Source organism: Mus caroli, chromosome 8 (genome assembly GCF_900094665.2).
Source record: "Mus caroli chromosome 8, CAROLI_EIJ_v1.1, whole genome shotgun sequence".
Taxonomy (NCBI): Eukaryota; Metazoa; Chordata; class Mammalia; order Rodentia; family Muridae; genus Mus; species Mus caroli.
In genome coordinates, this window is record NC_034577.1 from 64,515,289 (window position 1) to 64,533,882 (window position 18,594).

At 51.9% G+C, this 18,594-nt stretch overlaps 2 protein-coding genes across 4 annotated transcripts in view; one reads left to right on the plus strand and one right to left on the minus strand.

The window, feature by feature from the left end:
- Positions 1-4,255, plus strand: part of C8H19orf44 (chromosome 8 C19orf44 homolog) — a 17,602-nt gene extending 13,347 nt beyond the window's left edge. Inside the window, exons 6-8 of one of the 2 annotated variants that reach the window (XM_021169397.1) lie at positions 922-1,017; positions 1,727-1,893; positions 3,210-3,734. In XM_021169397.1, the coding sequence (XP_021025056.1) occupies positions 922-1,017; positions 1,727-1,893; positions 3,210-3,332 (386 nt within the window). In that variant the 3' untranslated portion in view covers positions 3,333-3,734. Of the gene's footprint in view, positions 1-921; positions 1,018-1,726; positions 1,894-3,209 lie in introns of both variants that reach the window. The other variant, XM_021169398.2, reaches the window with a different exon arrangement.
- On the minus strand, positions 3,676-17,827 carry Cherp (calcium homeostasis endoplasmic reticulum protein). 2 transcript variants are annotated; one of them, XM_021169396.1, is made up of 18 exons: positions 17,652-17,827; positions 17,206-17,379; positions 13,780-13,964; positions 12,957-13,094; positions 12,731-12,882; positions 11,238-11,349; positions 11,063-11,152; positions 10,629-10,905; positions 9,602-9,777; positions 7,280-7,715; positions 6,278-6,516; positions 5,998-6,131; positions 5,592-5,678; positions 5,365-5,508; positions 5,173-5,289; positions 4,942-5,036; positions 4,630-4,815; positions 3,676-4,549 (listed from the first exon to the last, which is right to left on the minus strand). In XM_021169396.1, exons 1-18 carry the CDS (start codon positions 17,674-17,676, stop codon positions 4,509-4,511), a joined length of 2,808 nt encoding a protein of 935 aa, XP_021025055.1. In that variant the 5' UTR covers positions 17,677-17,827; the 3' UTR covers positions 3,676-4,508. The 2 variants fall into 2 exon arrangements, with proteins under 2 accessions (XP_021025055.1, XP_021025054.1); XM_021169395.2 differs by having other exon boundaries at positions 3,678-4,549; positions 11,238-11,382.
- Positions 17,828-18,594: the final 767 nt, after the last annotated feature.

Consider the following 18,594-nt stretch of genomic DNA (forward strand, 5'->3'; position numbering starts at 1 on the left):
GCTACAGGCCATGAGTCTGATCTTAGTGGCGAGCATGTTCGTAGCTCTTCTCATCATACCCAGGACTTTCCTAATGTTTCTGTCCTTTCCATCTGTGCTCTCTGGCTCCTCATTTTCTGTCTAACATTGCTCTAGACCTTTTCTTAGTCAGCTGCTCACTCCTCCCTCTCCCCTAGGGAAAATGGCTGCAGTTCTCGACTGATAGCTTGTTTTGAATTTGGCACTTAACTGTGACCTTGTCAAAGCCAGGGTGCCACACACACACACACACCCTCTTTTAGGATTTATTTGTTGAATCAACGGTCTCATGTAATTAATCTAGGCTGACTCCAAACTGAACATGTAGCTGAAGATAACCTTGAGTTGATCCTCCAGCCTCAGTCTCCCAAGAGGTGGGATGATGGGTCTGTGTCACTAGTCATGGTGTATAGGGTGCAAGGGATTGAGGGTTTTGTGCCAGGTAGCTGAGCTCTAAGGACTGAGCCACACCCCAGCCTGTCTTTGGAAAAAACCTGAATTAGCTATTTAGAAAGTCAACAGTGGGGATGGAGAAGACACAATGGTGGGGTGCTTGTGTTGAAAGTGTGAGAACCAAGCTTCCAAGGTTTGGAACTCAAGACCCCACATAAATGCTAGATGGCTGTGGGACCCAGATTAAAGTGGACATGTGTGGGGATTCCTAGCATCACATGCATCCTCCCCTCCCCTCCCCTCCCCTCCCCTCCCCTTTCCTTTCCCTCTCCTCTCCTCTCCTCCCCTCCCCTCCAAAGCAAACCTGAGCACCATGGTTTCCAGACCTGTTTCTAACAAATTAGTAAGCAATCTAGGAAACAAGACTGGGCAGCTACAGCTTAGTTTTTGTTATATATGTGTTCTAGAAGCCCTTGTAGCACCCTCAACAGCTTCTTTGTCTTGGGCCAGCTGGTGGCATAGCAGCCATTGGACCTGCCCTTGGAAGTGCTTATGTGGACCCAGCACCCATCGCCAGTCACATTGTCAGCGCAGACGCCATAGAAGGTAACAGACAGCTGGGGGGTCACTCCTTCCCTTCAGTGCCTGGCATTGTCCTCTTAAGGGTGGCTTTGAGGGGTCCCAGGGAAGGGTACTTGTCAGCAGCTGATAGGACCTTGTTGGACAGCCTAAGAGTGGCTGGAACCTCTGTCTCTGGTGAAGGGACAAGATTTAACCAAACCCACAAGCCCAAAAACAATTCAGGGCTGGTAGTCAACTCAGTGGAGGAACCCTGCATCTGTCCAGCCCTACCAAGAGGACACTATTGGATCATTTTGCCTATGTCCAGTTCTGTTCCCTACATGGCCAACCTAATCCTATAATCAAATCTATTTAGGCAGCTGAGTCAGGAGGATCAGTTGAATATAAGAGTTTATAGTGAATCCCATCTCTTTAAAATTTTTTTTAAAGTGTCTTTGAGGGTAGGGTGGGTGTAGGGGTATGAAGTTGCAGCACATAGCCCAGGCTGGCTCAGTTCCAAGTTGTAGCACCTCATACACCTTTGTTTGAGTCGCTGGCATGTGACATCATGCCCAGGTAAAGAATTTTCTTCATCTTTTAGTGGAGTAGCCTGTGATTGTTGTACATGGTTAATACAGAATGTAGACACAGAAGGAGCCTCATTACTATTAGAGGCAGACTGCCCAGAAACTAGCAGGTCTGTGGGATTCTGTGTGGCACTGGGCAGTCACTGAGTGACATGGGTTGGGTATAGCCCTGACAGCCTACAGCCCTGCAGTTCTGGCGTTGAACGACATGCTAAAGCAACAACTGAGCCTGACGCAGCAGTTCATCGAGGCCAGCCATCAACTACATGGGTCCCTCCTGCGGTCCCTGGATGAGGACTCATTTCACTACCATACCTTGGAGGAAGCAAAAGAGGTAATTGTGGTACACAGCTACATTTTCCAGCTGGGGAGGAGAGATCATGTCAGAGAGGACTAGATGACTTGAGGCTGGCAGTGGGCTCGGCCGTGTCTGGACTCCGTTAGGCTGGAGCCCCACAGGGACCTGGACACTGTCAAGGAAGGCATCCTGTGGCCTTCCCACACCAGAAGTGTAGCAGCTGCCTCAGGTTCAGGAGAGCACCCTTAGCATTTTGTTTCTGAGACAGGGTTTCTCTGTGTAGCCCTGGCTGACCTAGCCAACTCAGAGGCTCTGGGACTAAGAGTGTGTGTCACCACTTGATAATTCTTTTTTTTTTTTTTAAAGTTTTTGAGACAGGGTTTCTCTGTAGCCCTGGCTGTCCTGGAACTTACTTTGTAGACCAGGCTGGCCTTGAACTCAGAAATCCACCTGCCTCTGCCTCCTGAGTGTTGGGATTAAAGGCGTGCGCCACCACGCCTGGCCGATAATTCTTACTTTTATGCACGTGTTTTGATATATACATATACATATATATATATTTATATATATATACCTGGTGCCTAAGGATGCTAAAGGCATTAGATCCCCTGGTGTTAGAATTGCAGGCAGTTGTGAACCGCCATGTGGGTAATGGGAACCAAACTTAGGTCCTTTGCCAAGGCAGCACCAAAGCAATCTGTTTAGGTTTCTTTTTGTTGTTCTTTTTCATCTTTTGATGTAAGGTCTCAATTTTGTAGCCAGGCAGGTCTCAGCCTCCTTCCAAAGTGATATGGCAGGCATGTACCATCACATCAGTCAAGTATCAGTTTCATCTTGTCAGAGCACTACTGGGAGTTTGGTCTGGGGATTGATATCAGATCATTAGACCTAGTAGCCAGTACCTTTACCCCACTTAGTTGTCTTGCAGGTTCTACATTTTTTTGTTTTTTGAGACAGGGTTTCTCTGTGTAGACCAGGCTGTCCCCGAACTCAGAAATCTGCCTGCCTCTGCCTCCAGGTTCTACATTATTTTTGATGGGTCTTGCTGTATAGCCTATGCTGACTCAGAACTTTACTGGAATCCCCATTATGTGCTGCTTCCACAAGTTCACAGTGAGATGCTTAATGTGGCATCTCCAGCCTCTTACCCTAGGCTGCCCACTTTCCAGTCTCACCATGTTATCTGTATCCAGTGTGGCTTCCCACTCCAGGTCATCTTGAGTGTAGCACCATGGCCTTTCTTGCCTCATTGTGCTTGAGGGCGCCCTGGGGCAGTGTTTCCCAGGCTAAGGCCCAGCACCAGAGTTTCTTATGTGCATGCATTGTGTTACTTATGGTCTTGTGTCCTACAGTACATCAGGTGCCACAGGCCTGCACCCCTGACCATGGAGGCTGCCCTGCAGGAGGTGAGGGAAGAGCTCCAAATCCCAGCAAGTGAGGCTTGCCTGGGCACCTGTCCACCTCAGAATCAATGACATCCATATGGAGGCAGGCAAGGTTCGGGTTCTCCCTGCTCAATAATAACCATACATGGACTCTTAAGCTCCCATCTGCCCAGCTGGCTGCTCTGAGGATACAGCATGAGAACAGCTGAGAACCACCACAGTGGGTTCAGTGGGACAGTGCTGTGGTATGGGGCCATGAGCCAGTTGGACAGACAACATGTGTCAGGCATTCCAATCATCCAAGATGGGACCAGCTGCCCCATGGGAACACTCCATGCCAGGTGCTGAGACAGGTGTGAGCCTGGTGCCTGGGCACAGCCTGCATCTATCCAGAGCAGCCTGCACAGTATCTCTCATCCACAGCTAGAGGAAATCTTTTACAAAAGGCTTTATTGGAAGGCAAAACAGTAAAATCCACAATTGTTAACAGCACATGTGTGTCTGCTTGTTTATCCTGAGTCAGACACATCTGAATGTCATAGGTATGGGAAATCTAAAACAAAAATCAAGTGTCTTATATGATACTGAAAAATTGTAGAGGACTCTGCATTTTATTTATAAGAATGTTTCAAAAGTTTGTGTACAAACAATGGCACCAGGCTGCTCCTTCTGGGCCTCACCTCCCCCTCTCTGGGAATGGCTAAGGAACCCAAATTAAATGATAGCACAGGAGGTGCTGGCTGGAGCCCAGCACCCCATGCTCTGTGCTGGAATTGGCTTCTCCAGATAGAAGCCCCAAGCTAAGATGCTGCACTAGATGGAGGAGCTCTGGACACCATCTTCCCTGACCCAAGGGCGCTTAGCCCAGTGTCAGAAGTTATGTCCAGGTAGTAGAGGCAAACAGCTAACATTTGTGGAAAGGGATGACAACAATAAAAGTAACTGATGAACTGAGTCAGGAGTCAGATAATCCCTGCCTCAGGGGGTCAGTATTCCTTTTTCCTAACACAAAACCAAGTAGAGTCAAACCATAATTCCTTCTGACCTCTACAGCTCAGAGGCTAGGCTATTCTGGTTGCCACGCTCAGTGCAGGCAGCCTTCTCTCTCTGGGCTGTGCAGCACTGTGGGTGGGACTTAGGCTCTGGGCTGGGGGGATGGTGGGATGGTGTTGTTTTGCTATCTGGGCACTGCGAGTAGTATCTGCAGCACCTCCTCTAGGGCAAATGCAGGACAAGCCCTCCACACTGCGAAGCTGAAGCCTGTGGTCAGTCTTCCTTCTCTTCTTTTCGAGTCCCAAATGTGGAAACTGTGTGAGAACAGGGTTGTCACCTCTACCTTTCGTGCACGAAGCTAAGCCCACCGTGTCCACCCACAACTACTACTCACACTCATCTCGGGCTTTCATGCGGGCAATGAAGGAGTAGCTCTTGTTGCGGCGGTAGTTCTCGTAAGGGTCGTCCAGGGCCACACCCACACCCTTGTACTGGTCCCATTTATCCCGGACGTCACCACCCTTAATGGGATCCTGGATGCCCTGTTCCTTTGCACCAAGGCCACCAGACCCGCTCCAGCCTTCAGAGGGAAAGAACATATAAGGCAGGGCTGTGGCCATGTTCCCTGGGAGTGGCTACTTGAACCCCCAGCAGGATGCCAACATGTGGTCATGCAGGAAGAGGGCACTGGTCTGGGTATACTCACCCATCTTCACCAGCATTTGATGGCCTTTATTCTCTTCTCCAAGCCTCGAGTCTGGTATGGGAGGCGCTGAATTAGAACCCAGGCCGGCTGCAGAGCTGGAATGAAGAGCTATGTTGTAAGCTGTCAATCCCTACAACAGGCCCCTGACACCAAGAGCCAGTGGTGGGAAGTGTGCCACCCTGCTCTTTAGCAACAGGGGTACATTTGATAATTCCCACACTGTTGGCTTACGGTGGGGTGGGGCTCCGGGACCTGGAGCGTCGCCGCCTCCCAGGGGAGTATGACTTGGACCTGGACCTGGACCTGGAGCGCGAGCGGCTTCTGGAGGAACGTGACCGGCTGCGGCTTCTGTGGGGACAGCAGGACAATGGGGCATGGGCGGGAGCAGTACACTCGGGCTTTCTGAGGTCCCCACGTGCCTACCTGGACCTGGAGCGAGAGGAGGAGCGGGACCGAGACCGGGAATGTGAGCGGGAGGAGGACCGTGAGGACTTGGAGGATCGGGAGCTGGAGCGAGATGAGGAACGGCCTCGGCTTTTGGACCGGCTGCGTGATCTGGAGGGGCCGCTGCAAGGGAATGCCACAGTGAGGACGGCAGTTACAGCAACCACATACCACAATGCCAGCCCCATGATACCAGCACAGCTCACCTGTTCCTCTTCTCCTGGCCCTTGCGCCGCCGTGCTCGCATCTTGGCTCGAAAGAACTCATAGAGGCCATTCTGCTCCCAGCCCTCACTGCATGACATGGTCCCCGTGAGAGGCTGGAGTTAGCCCCCAAGGGCCACAGTGGCCAGCCAGGAAGGGGTTCCCTACACTAGGAAGCTAACCAACCAAAAGGCAGCTGGGGCTCTGCTAGGTGTCCAGCCCCCTTTCCAAATCCCAGGTGACCTCATAAACATGCCCACTGCTGCTGTTAAGTGTCTGCCTTAGCAGGCTGGATGGTACAAAGCCACCACTCCATGCCCACCGTGGTGTTCAGAGGAAGCAGTTCCTTATCTGCAGGACAGACTTGGAGAGTGGGGCCTCAGCCAGGCCTTAGCCCCAATGTCCTTACCTGTTCCTTGGCCTGTCATGGGAGGGCGGGCTATAGAAGGCCTCCACAGCTGCGAGTAGCCTCTCACTGGGAGGCATGGGGGGTGGCAGGCGGATGTCTTTGGGGTCCAGAGGCTTGTACTCATGGTCCTCCAGCTGTAGGAGAGCACAGCTGTTGCCTGGGCCCTGAGGAGTCCTACTTGGCCACCCAGTGGATCTTAGCAACAAGGTAGGAACTCAGCCTGACAAAACTAGCACCCCCTCCACCGTGCTCAGCCCCCCCAGCCAGGGCCCAGCATCACCTTCACAAGGGGGGCCATTAACCCCGCTGGAAGATCGAAGTAGGGCACATTGGGGACTAGGCTGGGGTCATCATGGTTGATGTGAGGTGGGCCCTGTCGCCGCATGTGGGGAGGCTGGCCATTGAAGCCGTGAGGAGGAGGGCCAAAGTCAGGGTGCTGGGGCCCAGCCCAAGGTGGGTGCTCATTGATCCCAGGGTGTGGCATTCGGTGGCCAGGGTGGTGATGAGGGGGTCCCATGTCTGCAAAACAAAACATTAATCTCTAGCTGGCTGTAGCAGTCAAGTTGGGTGAAACCCATTAGGGTTTCGCAAAGGACTAAGACAGAAGCCAGCACTTGGGGTTTAGAACCCCCACAGACATGGGTACAGCTAAGGGGATTCAAGGGAGAAGACTGAAGGACCATCACAGCATCCGGTGGCAGCAAGCTGAACTTCCACCTTCTTACTGAGAATGTGCTGAAACCTCCTCTGCCAGGACCTGAGCACTGGTGAGCTAGCAGATGGCCTTAAAGGAACCTTAAAGCTTGGTTCCTGGTGGAATCAACCCAAGTGTCTGGGGTCCTTTGAAGAGAGCAGTGAGGACACAGGCAGAGGGAGGCCAGCCCCGAGCCCAGTGGATCGTTCACCAAGACACATTTGTCTGGGACTTCTGTGTGCAACTCAGACTGACAACAACCGAAAGAGATGAGACACAGGCATAGCTCCAGGCAAGCGAGCAGCCAAGCCAGTATGGCCATGGCAGGAAAATGGTACTTGAAGTACAGAGTGGCAAAGTCTGGCTGGCTGCTCCTCTTGGCCTGTGTTGTGTCAGGGGCTCCAGGGATGCCTTAACACCTCTGGCACGGGGCCTGGCTCCTAGCATGTGTGGGTGCAGGGTGGAGGCTATCCCTGTCTGCCTATTCCACACCCACCTTTTGCTTGTCACTTCTACAGCATTGAAAGGCAGATGCAGAGAGGCAGCCAGGAGACACCCCCAGTGGACCTTCTTACACTGCCTACTCACCTGCAGGAAAGTCTCCCTGGGGATAGTCAAAGCGGTGAGGGTAGGGTGGCCGCTCAAAAGGGTGACGAGGTGGGAAGTCATCCTGCATGAAGCGGGGTGGGAACCGGTTGAAGTTATGGGGATGTGGAGGCTGGTTGAACTGTGGGTGCTGCTGGTGGGGTGGGAACGGCCCACGGAAGTGGGGGGGCCGCTGCATTCTGAAGGGCGGCTCACGCTGGGCACCACCCCAGGGCGGTGGCTCATGCTGATTGTTCCATGGTCCTTCAAACTGGTTATTCCAATTGGGATCTGGCTGGTTGTTCCACGGAGCATCTCGCTGCCCATTCCAGCCAGGGTCCCCTCGCTGCTCACCCCACATGCCCTCATGGCTGTTGTTCCAGGGTGGGCAATGGGGCGGTCCACCTTGGTGGTGTGGGTATGGGGGTTGCTCAGGGGGCTGCAAGGCAAAGCACAGACATGAGCACAAGGTCTGGAGTTACCTATCTCACCCCAGGTCCAAATGCACATTTGCACATTCATACATAAAGCTGCCTATGGCCACTGGGTCCTTATACCTGGACCCAGTGCCTTCCTCCCCAAGTCCTAACAGGCACCAAATCTCAATTGGGACATAACACAGGTGCATCCCATACCATGACTCAGAATACCCCAGCATGCTGGACTATGAGTCTTATACTATCCATTCTGTATCATAACCCTACTCGTCCAGAACATTGCCTAAGGTTAGCCTGGAACACCTGCCCTTGTTTCTTTTTTTTTTTTTTCCTTTTTTCTTTTTTTGGTTTTTCGAGACAAGGTTTCTCTGTGTAGCACTGGCTGTCCTGGAACTCACTTTGTAGATCAGGCTGGCCTTGAACTCAGAAATCAGCCTGCCTCTGCCTCCTGAGTGCTGGGATTAAAGGCGTGCGCCACCATGCCCAGCTTGTCCTTGTTTCTTTAGCCAGGTAAACAGATGCATGTGGATCAAGATATTCCTAGCTACTGCTCAGACCACTTACAGCAGGGATGGCAGAATTTTAGATTTGGGACAGGAGTTACATAGGTGAGGTCCTCTGTCACTCCCAAGGCAGCATGCTGCATGACCCATGCTAGGCTGATAAGGTGCTCTTTCAGGCTTCCAAGAGCAGAAGAAAGCTGTAATCCCAGTAACAGAAACAATCTCTAAGGTGCCATGAAGGCAGGATTAAGAAGCCTGGTCAGCTTCAAAGTATTTATTAAGTAGGCATGGGGGTGGGTGGAGGTGGCACTCTAGTTCCAGGACAGCCTGGAACTTAATCCTGCTTCAGCTTTCCAAAGACTGGGATTAAACATGCTCCCTTGCTGGCTCCAACCCCACTTCTAAGGATAAAATTCCATCTATCTGGACTGCTTACTCACCCCAGACCTCTAGTTTTATTGGTGAACTGCCACACTGGCTAGGAAACCTCAGTGGACCAGACTTCTAGCCCCCAGATCTTACTGAGCTTTACACAATAAGGCCTGTTCCCTACCTCCCTCAGAGGTTCCCATTGCCCACCCCATAAGGTTCACAGCTGGCACTTCCAGGACATGGGTGCTATCTACAAGGAATAACTATCTCATGTCAAGTAAACCTGCTAGTCCTGAAGCTGAAGGGTAGAAGGCTCAGATTTGAGACTTGAAGCTCTTAGGGCAGGGCCACATGCCTGGCACCCATGAGTGTCCTCTACAGTTAAGAGTCACCAGAAAGGCTACATTCAACATAAATAGGCCATGCCCTATTGAGGGGAAAGTGTATTACACGTAGATACTCCAGACAAGCTCACCTAGCAAATTATAAATTAGTTTTGGTCATGTACCACATGAACGCTGCCCTTGTCTACAAGTCTGCTACTGAGCCACCCAGAGTCTTGGCACTGCAGCCACCACCTACAGATTCCTAGAGAACCCCACCACTTCTGATCTTCCTTCAGTCCCTTTATGAGGGACCTGAAAGCTACACTAGTAAAGACAGGCAAACAAGGGCCTGAATAGCCCACATAATGGTAGCACGGAGACAGGACAGGGCTTTGCCTATGCTCTACTGTCTTTTAGCTACTATGGCTGTGCCTGCCTGCTGCCCCACAGGTCCCCAATTAGGTGCAAGCAGACTCCCCCCTACCCCCTCCCCGAGACAGGGATTCTCTGTATAGCCCTGGTTGTCCTGGAACTCGGATCTATAGACCAGGCTGGTCTCCAACTCATGGAGATCTGATTGCCCCTACCTCAAGTGCTGAGATTAAAAGCATGTGACACCAACTCCCTGATGTGGGCAGGCTTTTGACTCAGCCATATGTGCATGCCCCAACAGATTTTAGGAAATACCTGCTGTTGACCCCAAGGGGCAACTGGATGAGGCTGATCAAACCAAGGGGGCTTGTTTGGCGGGATCTGCTCATGGGGGCCAGGACCTCGAGGGCCAGCAGCTGCAGGATCCTGGACACCTGCCGAGGTGTCATACTCTGAAGAGCCAGGCATCTGGATGGGAGGCTTGTTGTCATCTAACACAGGTGACATACAATAAGAGGCAGCCGGTCAGCAGGAGAGGGCCCGGGCAGAGTTACTTTTGAAGTAGCAGCTGTGTGCTTACAGGCATGCACATGGTGCATGCATGGTGGTCACAGGGCAACTCTTGGCAGCAGGCTCTCTCCTGCCACCCTAGGGGTCAAACCCAGGTCATCAGATCCTGTAAATGAGCTTATGCCTACTGAGCCATATCTGGCACCCCATCTGTTTCTGAGTCTCTCAATGAATCTGGAGCTCACTGACCATTCAAATGAAGTCCTCCATGTACATGGAAAGCATTTTACTGACTGAGCCATCCCTGTACCCCGAGTTAAACATTTTCACCTCAGTCTTTGGGGGAATAATTTGAGGTACAGTTTAGACTGGCCTTGAACTTACAGGATTAAGATCACAACCATTAGCTACCATGTATGGCTAGAACTCTTCTGAGATACTGATTCTTGCCTTATATCCCAATCTGGTCTAAAATCCTCCTGCCTCAGCTTCCTAGCTGCTCATTTCAGATCTTATCCAGGTTTCTTCAGATGTGGTCCTTTACACACAATATACATGTATACTAAAAACACTAGATATAGGCATGTAACATGTGTGTCTGTCTAGGACTCAGCTCTATGTGTTGAGCCCACCCAGCTGTAGACCTTAGTTTCAACCATGCACCAAGTGTGGATTAAGGTGCAAGCCTGTAGGGAGTGTTTACCTGGTCTGGACACATAAGCAGATCAATCTTGGCCCAGCAGTGGGCGGGCTGTGGAGCAGGTGTCCAGGAGGGAAGAGTGCTTTTTGTCATTTGGGGAAGTCAGTTTCAAGAGTGGAGGGAACCTCATACCTGGCTGGGTAGTTGGTGGGATGGTGGGGGCTGGTGCTGAGGCTGGTGGTGGTGCTGGTGGTGGGGGTGTGGCCTTTACGTCTGCTTCCATCTGAGGCAGCTGAATCTGTGGCTGTGGCTGCGGCTGCGGCTGCTGCTGCTGTTGTTGTTGCTGCTGCTGCTGCTGGGCTAAGCTGCTGACGAACTCTTCATGCTGTGTCTTGAGGCTCTGGATCTGCTGTTGGAAGGCCAGCTGCACAGGCTGCACCACTGACGAGTACTCATTGATGAGAGTCGCCTGGTGGGGAAGAATAGGAGCACTGCCACTAAGGACACCAGCCCAGGATCCCAAGAGCCAAAGGCTGTGTGTGATGCAGCTAGACTCAGCGATGAAAGTATCAGTGGGCAGTTTCAAATGTCCTGATGATGGGTAGCCCTCACTGTGTGATGCTCACCTGATACTGACCAAGTCCCAGGGCAGGGCTCTGCAGCTGCTGAATGATGGAGTCATCAAAGTAGCCGTTCTTTTCCCAGAGCTGCAGGAGCTGGTGCAGAAGGAGACTTGTTAAACAGAGCTCACATCACCCAGCCACCTGCCTGCCCAACCACCCAGCCCCAGCAGCCCCATACCCGGGCAATCTTCTGCTGTTTGTCCTCCTCCACAGCCAGGAAGCTGGTGCAATAGATGGGTACTACCACCTTCTGCAAGGCAGCCAGCAGCTCCCGGGCCTGCTTGCGCTGGCTGTGAGGGAGAGACCTTCCGCGCGTCAGGGCCCTGGGGCAGGACCCAGCCACGCACCCGTTACCATGCGGCTGTGGCCACAGCACCCTCTCCTCAGGAAATGTCCTCCCACCCCCAAACCAGAGGGCAACAGCAAAACTATCTACAGTGTAGGTGCCTTGTCTTAGGAAACAGGTAGAGGGAGAGTGTGCACTCCAGGGCTATTCAGAACAAGACCTTCACTGTTAGAAGGAAGGGCTCATTAGAGCCCTTGCATGTGTGTAAAGGGTGAAATTGGGCTGTTGTGGTTAGGACCTGGTTACTACTATGCACAAGCAGGTTCAACAATCTGCTCAGAAGGGATTCCCCAGCCTCATAGGGCCACCTAGAAAGCTACCGGGAGCCTAACCACCCATGAGGATTGTGGTCAACCCAAGGCACAGCATTTGCCTGTCAGGTGCCAAGGCCCTGGCTTCCATGCTCAGTGCCACTGAGAGGGGATAAAGGGAAAGAAGCAGCCAAAGGCGGCCCTTCCAGCTGTGCAGTATTCAGGCCTCGGGAGCAGTAGTGGCTCAGCAAGACAGCTCATATGCAGACCCAGGAAAGGTGAAGGCAGGGACTAATAGCTTCAGCTCCCACAGCTGAGGTCAAAGGGCAGCAAGAGTTGGCCAGGAGGTAGGCAAGGGAAGGCAGTGCAGGTCAGAGCTTTGTGTGAGCCGAGTGAGGAGTGTCCCAGGGAGTGGGAGAGAGGCCACCTGCGAAGAGGCCCTACCCTAAGAGGAAGGAGCAAGACACCTTGAGAGGAAATAGAGTACAAAGCAGGAGGGTGTGGACATGGCCTGACAGGGAGGGGTGGCATGAAGATAGGGAGAAAGATACCAGCTTCTCCTGCTCTCATGGGAGCCATATACACTTATCAGCTGTCCTAGCTTCAAGACCATGCTGAAAGCCAGAGGGCAGCCAGCCCAGCTGACTGTTGGCATGTGCCACTAGCATGGGACCTTTGCACTTGTTTCTGACCAGAGTTCTGGACTCTTGTTTTCCTTCATCAACTTCACCTACTGGCCATGCAAAGACACACCTACCAGGCCCCAGGAGGCTGGAGCCAAATACAATGCAAAGAGAAGTCTGATGGAGAGAGGATCAGCAAAGGTAGCCCCAGGACTTGGAAGAGCAGACAGTGCATCAGCCAGGTGTCTGGCTATGCAGACCGAAGCAGACACATGATGGCTAAAGAGGCAGAGAGGAGGCAGCAGAGCCCAAGGCCTGCTTTGTGGGGTGCCAGCCACTGTCCTGGGAGTACAAGCAGTGAACCAGTGTGCAAGTGCAGCAAGGGTGGGAACTGGATGAGTTGGGGGTCCCTGACAGGTGTGGGCTCTGGACCAAGTGGTCAAGTACTTACCAGTGGTGCAGCACGTCATTGATCAGATAGATGAGGTGTAGCCGCAGCTCGAAGTGTGCGCCATCAGCAGTGATGCGGTTGCGCAGGTGGCCTGCCATCAGCTCACAGTGTGGTGGGGACTTAGCATTGCTGAACATCCAGTTCTTCCCAGCCTGAGAGTCAGTCCAGGGTGAGTGGGTGGTCAGTCGGGCAGGTGACGACACCCCCACCCCATACTGAGCCTCACCGAGATGGCATCCTTTGTGCAGGTGTCAATGATGGGCTGTAGCAGGTTGTCAAACTCGCTCATGTCCAGTTGTGTCTCTTCCAACAGCTTCTGCATTTGCTGTTCCACTGCATGTGCCACGGCTGTCGTTACTTGCTCCTGGGAAAACCACAAGGGACAGGTGGTATGAGCAGAGCCCTTGCACAAACACTGGTGTCTGTCTTTACATACACCAAAGCCTGTGACTGTCGTCCATCATCACAGCAGGCAAGGCAGCCTGGCCTAAGCTAACAGGAAAATGTGAAGGAGGCAGGGTGCTCATGGATCACCTAAGCAGAGCAAGGCAGGGGGTTAAGGCTAACACATGCGCCTGTGACCATTTGGGAGGCTGAGGGCAGCTTGGGGGAGATGCTATCTCAAAATCAAACCAAACCAATCCAAACACAAGCAAGTAAATAGTAGGTATTGGTCACCAAGCTGGTTAAGAGTAGAGGCCGGTTCTGCTGTCCAAGACCTAACTGTCCAGACTATGACTGATGGTAAACATCCATGCATGCTATGTGATGGTGGTAAGCAAGGAAACCCTGAGTGGGGCTGGCACTCAGGGCTGTATGTCTTCTCTCCTTTCATTTCAGGTAGCTCATCCCTATAGAATTTGGCAACAGAACCAACCTAAAAGATGGGGCCAATAATGTCCCTCCCTACTCATTAAGAATGGTAGGTACCTAAGCCACCATGTGTTGGCATCCAAAATGGGTACAAGTCCACTGAGCGATGCCTGTGGATGACCCACAGACCTACTGGAAGGTGACTCCAGGGTCACTGACACTACATGCAGGCATACCTGGCGCAGGGCCAGCAGGTGCTGTTCCTGCTGCTGGAGACTCCACTGGCTCTGTTGGATGAGCTCGTCCATTGATGGGGTGCCCTGGGCCGGAGTGAGGGACGCTGTGGGAGCCAGCGGAGGTTGTGGCAGAGGGGGCATGGCTGAGGTGGGCTCCAGCTCTGGGGCCTGCTGCTTGCAGATTACTAGCAGGAAAGAGATGGGCCTTGTGAGCTCAGGGGGTACCCCAGGTTCCCTTTGGTGATCCATCAGGTTGCCCTCCAGAGAGAGGACCTGATGGATCCACTGTCCACCCCACACAGCCATCCTGCCCGAGCTTCCCTGTTGTGCTTGATCTCACTGTCCCAAGATAGGCTGAACCTTCCATCTTCCCTTCTATGCACTGCAAGCTATGACCAGGGCTGGAGATGTGGCACCTCTCCCAAGGGTGTGTCTGTCCCACGCCACTGGATCCTAATCTCCCCTTCACTCAAGACAGCCAGCATTCTGGAGGTCTGGCCAGCACACATAGGGCTGGAGTGCCCCCAAGACCAGCCCCACCTCTTGTGGCTTGTGGTGACCGTCCCAATCTGCAGCCTTTGGACTAGCTTGAACCACCAGCAACACCCTGGTATGACTGTATATAAGGCTGGCATGAACCCAGATAAGGTTTCTGGAAAGGAAGGCCCCTACTCACAGGTAAGACTTTAACAATATGGCCACCTTACTCTCTACTTTTAGGCCCTGCCTGTCTCAACTGAACATAGCCACACTCTTCAGGAGCCTAAGACTCATCAAAACAAATGGCCTTTGGATAAAAGCAAAGAAAGAAGGTGTCACTTAGGCTTTAATGGCACCCTACATGTCTGACTGGTTTAAGCTCTAGATCCCATACTCCTTTTGGAAGTTCCACTTTGGAGGTGTCACCATGGGCCATTGGGCTTTCACAGACTTAGGCCTCTGAAAGTCACTGCACTGCCTCCCAGTCGAGTATAGCAACCCACTCAGATGAGTGGCATACATACCCCTCACACTTATCAACAGCAATGCCAACTACATGCACTCTTCCACATCACTGCTATCGATCTGCCTTTGCCTGTATCACACTTAATAAGAAACTGTGTTCTACACCAGAGTAGGCCTCTACCACAGCAGTCAGAGTGGCCTGTGAGCAGCCTTGAGTGTCAATTGCTATGGAACAAGCAACACCCTACAGCTCGCATTTTTATTGTACTTTACAAAAACAAGACCATGATAGGAGTGGAGTAGAAGTTTTTTTTTTTTTTTACTAGAAAAGGTTTCTCTGTGTAGACTGTCTTAGAAACTCTCTGTAGCCGGGCAGTGGTGGTGCATGCCTTTAATTCCAGCACTTGGGAAGCAGAGGCAGGTAGATTTCTGAGGTTGCAGCCAGCCTGGTCTATAAAGTGAGTTCCAGGACAGCCAGGGCTACACAGAGAAACCCCGTCTGGAAAACCAAACAAACAAAAAAGGGAAAAAAACTCTCTGTAGACCAAGGTAGCCTTAACTCAAGAGATTCACCTGCCTCTGTCTCCCAAGTGCAGGGATTAAAGGTATGTACCACCACACCCAGCTGACTAGTGCTTTACCACAATTCTTGCAAAATGTCATTCTAGAACAGTCCTGGGTTTAGTTGACCTGAAGCCCTTTCTGAGCCTTGTTACTTCTAAGCAGTGCTCATAGCTCCTCTGCAAAGCAGGTCCTCACTACTGCATATCTCCCTTGTGCCTAAACCCAATCTCTCTTCTTGACTTCCACCACCCACCACTCTCAGCCTGCCTTGTCCCTGTCATGTTCAATATATTCTACTGTGGTATGGCTGGGAGAATGTCCTCTTGCCTCCCAATCCCTAATGTGCCAAAGCTTACATGTATTCTCCATTTCCAGGTATGGTTTTAAGTCGAAAGCCTAAACAAGTGACTGTACAGGGGTGGGCACAGGCTTCCTGTATAGCTCTCAGGGATATATACTAAGGCACAGTCTAAACTCCCTTCACTTATCATCCCTTACCCATCCTCAATGGCTCTACCTTCGAGCTCTCCCACTTCCATGTTCATGACCACCACCTTTCCTAATTCCAGTCTGTCCACTAGAACACACTGTTGGAACCTGTTTCAGCCGCCATCAGCTTTAAGATGGCTATGAATTTGGTGCTCTGGGGCTAAGGAATGGCCTCTCTAAACATGCATGAGGACACAGACACTCTGATGGTGATGTCAACTTCTACCACAACTGAATAGGAACCAAAACCTTATGATCAATAGACTCTAGTCCTACCCCACCTTGGCATATGAAAAACCCCTCAGTTCACACGTGTGATGTCTCCTCTCTGAATACATACCTTCTTTAAGTCCCTGTGCTCCACGGGCTCAAGTCTGCCTGCCCTACAAGCTTTCTATCAACCACCTACAATACATTGCTGGAGTATAACCAAGTGTGTTTGGATTCAAAGAGGACTGTAGCTCAGCCACTATCACTTTGACTACTCTTTGGCTTTGCAAGTCCAGACACTTATTTCCAGTTTATTCAGAGACTAGAGACCTACCCTAGATATGACAGATGTGAGTTCTGCTCTCAGAAACCATAAAATCTGCTGTTACTATTCAAAGCTGGGGTATACTGAAAAGCTGATGCAGGAAGGCTGCTTTGAACTGGAAGCTAGGCTGGATAACATACTGCCACGCCAACCTGGGATACAGTGTGAGGCCCTTAAAGACCAGCTGTGCTTCTTCACTCTTTTTCCTTTGTTTTTGTTTGTTTGTTTGTTTTGTTTTTTTAGGCAGAGTCTATGTAATCTTGCCTGTACTGGAACTTGTACAACAAGTTGGCCACAAACTCACAGAGATCGACCTGCCTTTGCCTTCTAAGTGTTGAGATTAAAGGGGTGGTCCCATCATCACTGGTTCTAAACTTTTTATTATTTCTATTACTTTTTATCATATTTTTCTTGATGTTTAAATCTAGTTTACAAAGCTAGCTCTAGAACAATCAGGACTACACAGAGAAGCCCTATCTCGAAAGCAAAAAAAAAAAAAAAAAAAAAAAGAAAAGGAAAAGAAAAATGTTTCAAAAACTAAAGGGAAAGCTTTTTGATCTATGCATCTGAAATGCAGAAAGCTATGGTCTCAGCCTGCAGAAAGGCTGCACAGTTTGCACAGTTCCCACCTTCCTGCAGATCCGCAATTTGCATCGGCAAAGACCACCCAGGGACCACTCCCGACCCAAAAGCCTGGATAGAGAATATATGATAGTCTCTCCTTAAGACACACAGACCCAGCAGTCTATCTTGGTACAGGGCTCCGGGTAGGTCAGAAGAACAGCTGCTCTGCTCTGCTCTGCGGAGGAAACTTGCAACTCTAAAGAAATTGGCTGTGGCGGGGCCCCCCCCCACTTGAACCCCGAGGCGGCGAGGGCCTGAGGGGAACTCACGCTGTTGCTGCTCCAGTGCCAGCTTGCACTTGTAGTAACTGTAGAACTCGCCTCCAAACAGAAACGAGAACTTAGGGTTGTCCTTCTGCTTCTCCATCGTCATTTTCTCGAACTCTGGTCCGTTGCGAGCCACAAACTGAGCGAGCTTGTCGATGACATTTCGAAGCTCCTGATCTGCAAAACAGAGGAAAAGGCGTCAGTGGGGGCAGCCCGACCCGGAGACCAGGTCGGGGTCCTCTGGGGCGGGCCACAGCAAGGCGGTGGTGTACGGGTCCTGACTAGGGCCAAGCGCGCGCCAGGAATGCGGGGAACCACGGAGAGGCCGAGGGAGGAGCGGCGAGGCCGCAGCGCGCTCCGTCACTGGCCGGGCAACGCGAGGAGGCACGGCCGGCCGGCGGGGGCACACGAGAAGAACCCAACGACCTCAGCTCAGGGACGGGCCTCACCATCTGGCGGCATCGGCATCTCCATGGCTGCAGCCGCTGGCAACGTCCTCCGCCGCCTCACGATCGCTTACCAGCACCGGCCACAGAAGCCGGCCGGAAGTGGCGCGAAGGGAGACGTTTACGACGTCCTCGCGGGCCGCTTCGCGTGCCATTTACGGCCGTCGCTGGGAAACACCGGAAGTGAAGACCGGAGGAGGGCGGGAAGAGACTGCGTGAGGACTCCAGAGAGGGACGGCCTAGTGAGACGCATGCGCGTGAGCCTCTTTGCGCATGCGGCGGCCCGGCCGCTGTTCCCCGACGCGCTGGAGCGTGAGAAGCTGCGCCGGCGGTACTTTGGGTTTCTGCCGCGTTCTTGCGTACGCGTGCACTCCCGGGCCTCTGCGTCTTTCACATCCCTTTACGCCTTCCAGAAGGCGGGATCGGCAGGTGATGGTTTTGGCGAATCACACCTCACTCGACTCTTGTACTGATCAGCTCCTTCTGGGTAAGAATTTTGAGCTTTGGGGCTCCACAACATCACATCAGACCGACGTGGAGCAAAGACATGTCTTCTGAAGCGACTATACACGTTCTACGGAAGGAGAAGCGAAAGCTGCGTCAACACCCCATCCCTTCTGTTTACTTATATTATTACTTACTCCTGGTTTTGGAATATTAGGTCTCATAGAGCCCAAGCTGATCTCTAACTCCCCATACAGCCTTAGATAATCTTGCACTCCCGATCCTCCTCTTAGCTCTTAAGTACTGAGATGACAGGCGTGTGCCACCACGTCCAGCTCAGAAGGTTCTTGCTGATGGAATGGGATCTCCTTTCAGAACATAGTTGCCTTCTTTCCTGACAGAGCCCAGGCTGTAAAGTCTTGATTCTGTCAGTACCCAGGCTGCCTCAGCTAATAGACCATGCTTTCCTGGGTCACAACTCTAGCTCAAGCCTGTAACTACT

Excerpts from the sequence above, each read along its gene's own strand:
- Cherp (XM_021169395.2), bottom strand. The coding sequence starts at position 17,676 with ATGGAGATGCCGATGCCGCCAGATG. Across the intron at positions 17,380-17,651 it reads GATGCCGATGCCGCCAGATG|ATCAGGAGCTTCGAAATGTC; the intron begins GTGAGGCCCGTC and ends TCTGTTTTGCAG. Across the intron at positions 13,095-13,779 it reads ACCTGCTGGCCCTGCGCCAG|GAGCAAGTAACGACAGCCGT; the intron begins GTATGCCTGCAT and ends TGGTTTTCCCAG.